Here is a 6,960-nt window from a genome sequence, read left to right as displayed (position 1 = left end):
TTTACACACTAAAAAACAGTATAGTTAGACAACTCACCAGTAACACACTGGATTAAAATATGTACAATGTTCCCCCTTTTTACCTTGTAGATGTTACATAACCATATTAGTTTCAGATTTTTGAAATAGTTTTATCTTTTTGATGACATTTTGCTAAAAAAACTAATATCTAAAAATGTCTTTAAGCGACATGGTTTTCTTGCCCTATCATCCATCTAACATGACTGTATAGTATATTTACCACTGCACTGCAATACATTGCACACTTATTTACCAAAACAGGTCTAAACAGACTAAAAACCTCAACATCTGGAAAATCTGGAAAAAGAAACTAAAATGTGACAAATCTGTTTTGATTAAAGAAATGGCTTGAAAATCCCTGTTCAGTTCTTTATAACAAGCACCGGATGTGCAGGATTGAGTAAGATCATTAGACAGATTTTAGAGAACACACATCAAAAAAACATATGCACACAAACATATTTGTTTTATTTAACTTACTAAAAACAAACTAAAAACAGTAAAGGGAAAATACACTTGGGATGATCAGCATTCGGTTCAGTTCAGTTCTTGTGATTTAGGTTTACTGGTTCTAATTTGGATGAGCACTGTTAATTACCACAGTTTTATTATACAACTGTCAGTATATGATAAAGTTTACACTTTGATATGGCTTGTAGTGGTTTCCATCTCTTCCTCCTCTGGAAAATGTGGAACAGATTTCTTAGCCACCACATTGTCCAGTCTCTGTCCCATCAGATATGGGTTAATGCTCTGAAAGAAAACACAAAGGGAGTGTCTGTCAAATTCCTTTTCCATAACACGAGAGAAGCATAAACAGACGTGAAAATACTACAAAGGAATAACAAAAGATTTATTTATACCCTTTTACTCCTTTTAGGTCCTCCTTTCAATTTTTCATACAACAGCTTCTTATTCTGCAAACACAATCAAAAAGAATGCAGATGATTGCAAGAATCAATAATATTTTACTTTAAAAAACAAAACTCAAAAAGCACTTTGAATAAGGCTGGGCTTAAATCATTTTGGACCTTACATAATTTTAATGCCATGTACATTTTTGTTAACCTTAAAATTAAAACTGATTAACTGGAACAGTAAACTACTAGACTAACATACACACTGATAGTAAAGCACTGATCTATTGTATTTACCAACAGCAAATAAACCAATAAATAATAAACCTATGGAAACAGTGGACCAAAGCAAGACTACACCCTGGAATATATCTTCTATGTGTTACTTACCCACTTGGCCAATGCAGAGTAGTCGTGCTCTGGGTCAAAAAGATGCTGATGTTTTTGAAACTCTCGACTGAACTCTGCCGTGTCTGGTGAATTCTCTAAACACCCATCAGCAGCTGAAACATATAATCAGTAATGTGTCATTTAAGAGCGGTGATTCACTTATTCTTTCAGACATACGCCTTGTTCTATTTTCTATAAATGCACATTTTGTAGTCTTTAAAATTAGAATTAAATATAGTAATAGAACTCAAAGCTGAAGCAGTCATACAGATTTCAGTTTCAATATCTGTACCAGTTTTTCCCAGTGGACACGGGTTAGGTGGGTCAGGATAGCTGTGGTCCTCGCTGAGGTCTTTTGGGACATTGTCCCCAGTCAGTTCTGCAACAATGTTTGGGATGTTCCCATAAGGTCCTAGATGCTGAAGTCCCTCATGAGCACCACCTAGTGGAAACATACTCACATTACTCAACAGATTTAGAGTCAAATTAATAACACCACTCCTACAACAAGCAATCAGGTGAGTGAGCTTTTTGACACAATGCTTAACAGTGTAGGATTTCATATTTGTATAGAGAGAGAGTATACTATTACTTTTAGAAATTATGCAATCTCATTTACAGAAAAGTTGGGCTGTTTGTAAAATGCAACTTTAAAAAATCTGATATGTTAATTCTCTTGAACCTTTATTTAACTGACAAAAGTAAAAATGTGTTCAATGTGTTTACTGACCAACTTAACTGTATATTGTAAATAAAGATTTAACATTTGATGCCTGCATCACACTAAAAAAAAAACCTTCACCTTTTCCCATTCTCCTAATAATTACAGTTTTCCTATAATTTACAGTTTTGTCCGGAAAGTCCAGAAATTATTGCCGGGAGCATCCCAGTTAAGTTTTTAAAATAGTTTTTTAATATATTTTTTTCACAACTTGCCTCTTACATTGCCACTGTCTGTCATATACACGTGTACAGTACAACTAAATGCTTTTTTGCCAACACATCCCAGATTCTTTGGAAGCTGAGGTCGGAGCGCCACTGAAGGGTCCAACGGTGGCTGCATCGCTTTGTCCCAACTTGTTAAAAATGTTGCAGGCTTCAAATTATTGTATAATTACACAAATCAATTAACTTGACAGGATAAAACATAAAAATATTTTGAATTATGTGCACTTGTTTGTTTTTGTAACGCCATGCTGTCATATTTATGACATTCACGACAGGAATCAGTGTTTTATGCTAGTTTTATTGGTTTTGTATATATTATACTACAGTGGTGGACCGTGAGGGCCAGCAAGGCCTTCTCTGCTGGCCTAAACACTGTCAGAATCACTGACTTATGTTTTAATATATTTTTCCATGAATATTTATAAATTAATTCCAAATAGTCTGTTTTCTTTCTTTCATAGACTTTCTTTTAGTTGCACTGCTTCCAGCCGTGTATATTTATACTAGAGCTATTATCCAATCATATTTCAGTCATCATGTGTTGCCAGGGTCAAAGAAATCTGCCTTAAGGCCTTCAAAAACAGTAGTGCAGGCGCCTCTAGCCTAAAATAAATGGCAATGAAATTGATACTTTAACCAATCAGATTTTGAGTTGGTGTTGCCAAGGCCATCTAGCAGGCGTGCAATTACGTAAGTCCTCTGATTGGATGGTTAAAGAAAATAACAAACTTTATCTGTAGTGACTTGCACACGCGAAAATATATTTTTCTTGATTTAAGCTGTTTTATCAACCCACAATGGCTGAAGGGGGAGAAGAAATTGATTTATTTAAAGCAAATTAAAACATATGCCAGAAATACAACAGGACAGGCTCGACTTTCAGCATTAGCATTGATGGCAATAGAAAAGGACCTATTGTTAAAACTTCAGCGCACGGATACTCTATACAACAGGGTAATTGAACTTTTCTTAAGGAAAGAAAGGAGGATGGATTTGTGTACAAATAATCAGGAGTTTTGGTGAGTAAAATGCATTTTATTGTCTTTTTTAAAATAATATTGTCATTTTATTATGTCATTATTGATGCATTTTGATGTGTGTCGCAGCTGTGGCTGCAGTGGAAGGACACTTGTTGAATTGTGCTACGTGGGTTTGTTGCTTTAGTAATGGCATTATTCGGGCTACTTAAGTTATCTGTGAGGCAACGACTCGTTATACTACATTTTTGCATAATATTGATGGTTTCTGTAGCCATAATGATGTTATTAAGAGGTGGATTTATTCAGGCAATACGCCACTGAAGGCCTAGGTGTGAAATACACGGCTCGCCACTGTTATACTATTATACTATTGTATATATATTTATTTTATGGTATTGGGCATACAGTGTATCACAAAAGTGAGTACACCCCTCACATTTCTGCAGATATTTAAGTATATCTTTTCATGGGACAACACTGACAAAATGACACATTGACACAATGAAAAGTAGTCTGTGTGCAGCTTATATAACAGTGTAAATTTATTCTTCCCTTAAAATAACTCAATATACAGCCATTAATGTCTAAACCACCGGCAACAAAAGTGAGTACACCCCTAAGAGACTACACCCCTAAATGTCCAAATTGAGCACTGCTTGTCATTTTCCCTCCAAAATGTCATGTGATTTGTTAGTGTTACTAGGTCTCAGGTGTGCATAGGGAGCAGGTGTGTTCAATTTAGTAGTACAGCTCTCACACTCTCTCATACTGGTCACTGAAAGTTCCAACATGGCACCTCATGGCAAAGAACTCTCTGAGGATCTTAAAAGACGAATTGTTGCGCTACATGAAGATGGCCAAGGCTACAAGAAGATTGCCAACACCCTGAAACTGAGCTGCAGCACAGTGGCCAAGATCATCCAGCGTTTTAAAAGAGCAGGGTCCACTCAGAACAGACCTCGCGTTGGTCGTCCAAAGAAGCTGAGTGCACGTTCTCAGCGTCACATCCAACTGCTGTCTTTGAAAGATAGGCGCAGGAGTGCTGTCAGCATTGCTGCAGAGATTGAAAAGGTGGGGGGTCAGCCTGTCAGTGCTCAGACCATACGCCGCACACTACATCAAATTGGTCTGCATGGCTGTCACCCCAGAAGGAAGCCTCTTCTGAAGTCTCTACACAAGAAAGCCCGCAAACAGTTTGCTGAAGACATGTCAACAAAGGACATGGATTACTGGAACCATGTCCTATGGTCTGATGAGACCAAGATTAATTTGTTTGGTTCAGATGGTCTCAAGCATGTGTGGCGGCAATCAGGTGAGGAGTACAAAGATAAGTGTGTCATGCCTACAGTCAAGCATGGTGGTGGGAATGCCATGGTCTGGGGCTGCATGAGTGCAGCAGGTGTTGGGGAGTTACATTTCATTGAGGGACACATGAACTCCAATATGTACTGTGAAATACTGAAGCAGAGCATGATCCCCTCCCTCCGGAAACTGGGTCGCAGGGCAGTGTTCCAGCATGATAATGACCTCAAACACACCTCTAAGACGACCACTGCTTTATTGAAGAGGCTGAGGGTAAAGGTGATGGACTGGCCAAGCATGTCTCCAGACCTAAACCCAATAGAACATCTTTGGGGCATCCTCAAGCGGAAGGTGGAGGAGCGCAAAGTCTCGAATATGAATATGCTCCGTGATGTCGTCATGGAGGAGTGGAAAAGCATTCCAGTGGCAACCTGTGAAGCTCTGGTAAACTCCATGCCCAGGAGAGTTAAGGCAGTTCTGGGAAATAATGGTGGCCACACAAAATATTGACACTTCAGAAACTTTCACTAAGGGGTGTACTCACTTTTGTTGCCGGTGGTTTAGACATTAATGGCTGTATATTGAGTTATTTTGAGGGAAGAATAAATTTACACTGTTATATAAGCTGCACACAGACTACTTTTCATTGTGTCAAAGTGTCATTTTGTCAGTGTTGTCCCATGAAAAGATATACTTAAATATCTGCAGAAATGTGAGGGGTGTACTCACTTTTGTGATACACTGTATGTAGTTTTTGCCTTTCACTGTTGTACTTTGGCCATTCAATCAGGATGTGTTTTATGGTGGTTGGTGTGTGGCAGTCTACACAAAGTGTGGGGTCTTCTAATATTAAGTGTTTGCGTGTTAGTCTGGTATGGCCTATTCTACGGTACATCTACTGTATATTATTTGATCTGTGCGTTTTCCATGGTGCATTTTTGGGAATTACATGCACTAACTCCAAATATTAATTTGTGATGTGACATAAGTACAAAAGAAAAACTGAAACACTTAGTGCAGAAATAGAATGGAGATGGTATGGATAGAACTGATTCTGCTTTTATAGCGATTATATATATATTTATATAGCGATATTTGATGACTTCTTTGCAGACTCTTGGAAGACCTATTTTTCTGCTATAATAGTGTAAGTGATATTCACCCTGGATACTGAGAGGACCAGCTACATGAGCAGCTTGGTGAGCTGGGTACTCCTCACGGGGTCTGGCGATGCCCAGCTGTTCCATCACACCGTGCAGGAGGCGCTGTATGTCCTCATCTGCCCTCATACTGCGCCCCTCCACCTGCATCTTCATCACCACCGTGCTGATCATTAGCACCAGTACCCACACCTCTGAGCCCCTCATCGAGCCCATATCTAAACACACACAGCGAGAGAAAACACTGATCTTTAACCATGCGCAATGGTAACCTGGCTGTGAATGTTTATTATATTACAGGATCTGGCCTTGTTATTATGTCCTCCTTCCTGAGACAGCAACACGACAGAAATAGCATCGATTTCACCGTTTTCGACTATACTTTACATTATTAAAACGTACATTTTAAAACAAATAAAAAGAAAAAGCAGGTTTGCAGATGGTGTAAGCGCATTACAGTGATTAAAGCCTGATCGTTTCTCCAGTGCAGCTGCGCCATTGGAGAACAGAATGAACAGATCGTGTTTACATAAGAACACACCATCAGTCTCATTACCAAACATTTATTTAACGATTAAAACCACGACTGTAGCTTCTAGAGTGCAAAATCTAAAACGACAGAAAGAATGAAGATGAATGTACCGTGTATGATGTATTAGAGGAGAGAGCAGGCAGTGTTGAGCAGTGGCGCAGCTCCTTCCTCACTGAGCACCAGAGATGTTACTAAACCACCCGCTCCTCTCCTCACCCACCATCACCGTATTTAAAGGTACATTATATCCAGTTTTAGCTCTAATGATTTAAAGGTCATTTGCAGCAACAAAACGAGTTTCTCTAGTGCCAAAGAATAACACAACACAAGCTATTTAGCAGAGGAGTCTACCATGTTTTCATTTGTAAGTAAGGGGAATGTTTATTTATTTATTAGGATGGTTACAGTCATGACAGAAACAGTTACACAAGATTCATCAGTTCACACGTTTAATGTCAAACAGTCATGGACAATTTTGTATCATCAATTCACCTCACTTGCACGTCTTTGGACTGTGGGCAGAAACCGGAGCTCCCAAAGGAAACTCACACAGACACAAATGAGAACATGCAAACTCCACACAGAAAGGACCTGGACCGCCCCAGCTGGGGAATGAACCCTATACCTTCTTGCTGTGAGGCGACAGTGATATCCACTGAGCCACCTTGCCGCCCTTAAAGGACAATTATGGTGGTGGTATGATGGACTGGCTGTAACAAGCAAGAGGATCATAAAAATAATAACATTCTCATACCCAGAAGTAACCAATC

At 38.9% G+C, this 6,960-nt stretch overlaps 1 protein-coding gene across 1 annotated transcript; it reads right to left on the bottom strand.

The window, feature by feature from the left end:
• Nucleotides 1-468: 468 nt before the first annotated feature.
• Nucleotides 469-6,369, bottom strand: LOC134320109 (neuroendocrine protein 7B2). The gene is made up of 6 exons (XM_063001423.1): nucleotides 6,301-6,369; nucleotides 5,661-5,876; nucleotides 1,561-1,710; nucleotides 1,269-1,381; nucleotides 885-938; nucleotides 469-774 (listed from the first exon to the last, which is right to left on the bottom strand). Exons 2-6 carry the CDS (start codon nucleotides 5,872-5,874, stop codon nucleotides 658-660), a joined length of 648 nt encoding a protein of 215 aa, XP_062857493.1. The 5' UTR covers nucleotides 5,875-5,876; nucleotides 6,301-6,369; the 3' UTR covers nucleotides 469-657.
• Between the last annotated feature and the right edge of the window lie 591 nt (nucleotides 6,370-6,960).

This window comes from Trichomycterus rosablanca, chromosome 9 (genome assembly GCF_030014385.1).
Source record: "Trichomycterus rosablanca isolate fTriRos1 chromosome 9, fTriRos1.hap1, whole genome shotgun sequence".
Classification (NCBI taxonomy): Eukaryota; Metazoa; Chordata; class Actinopteri; order Siluriformes; family Trichomycteridae; genus Trichomycterus; species Trichomycterus rosablanca.
The sequence above is the reverse complement of the archived record's forward strand: the minus strand, read 5'-3'. Positions and strand labels throughout refer to the sequence as shown.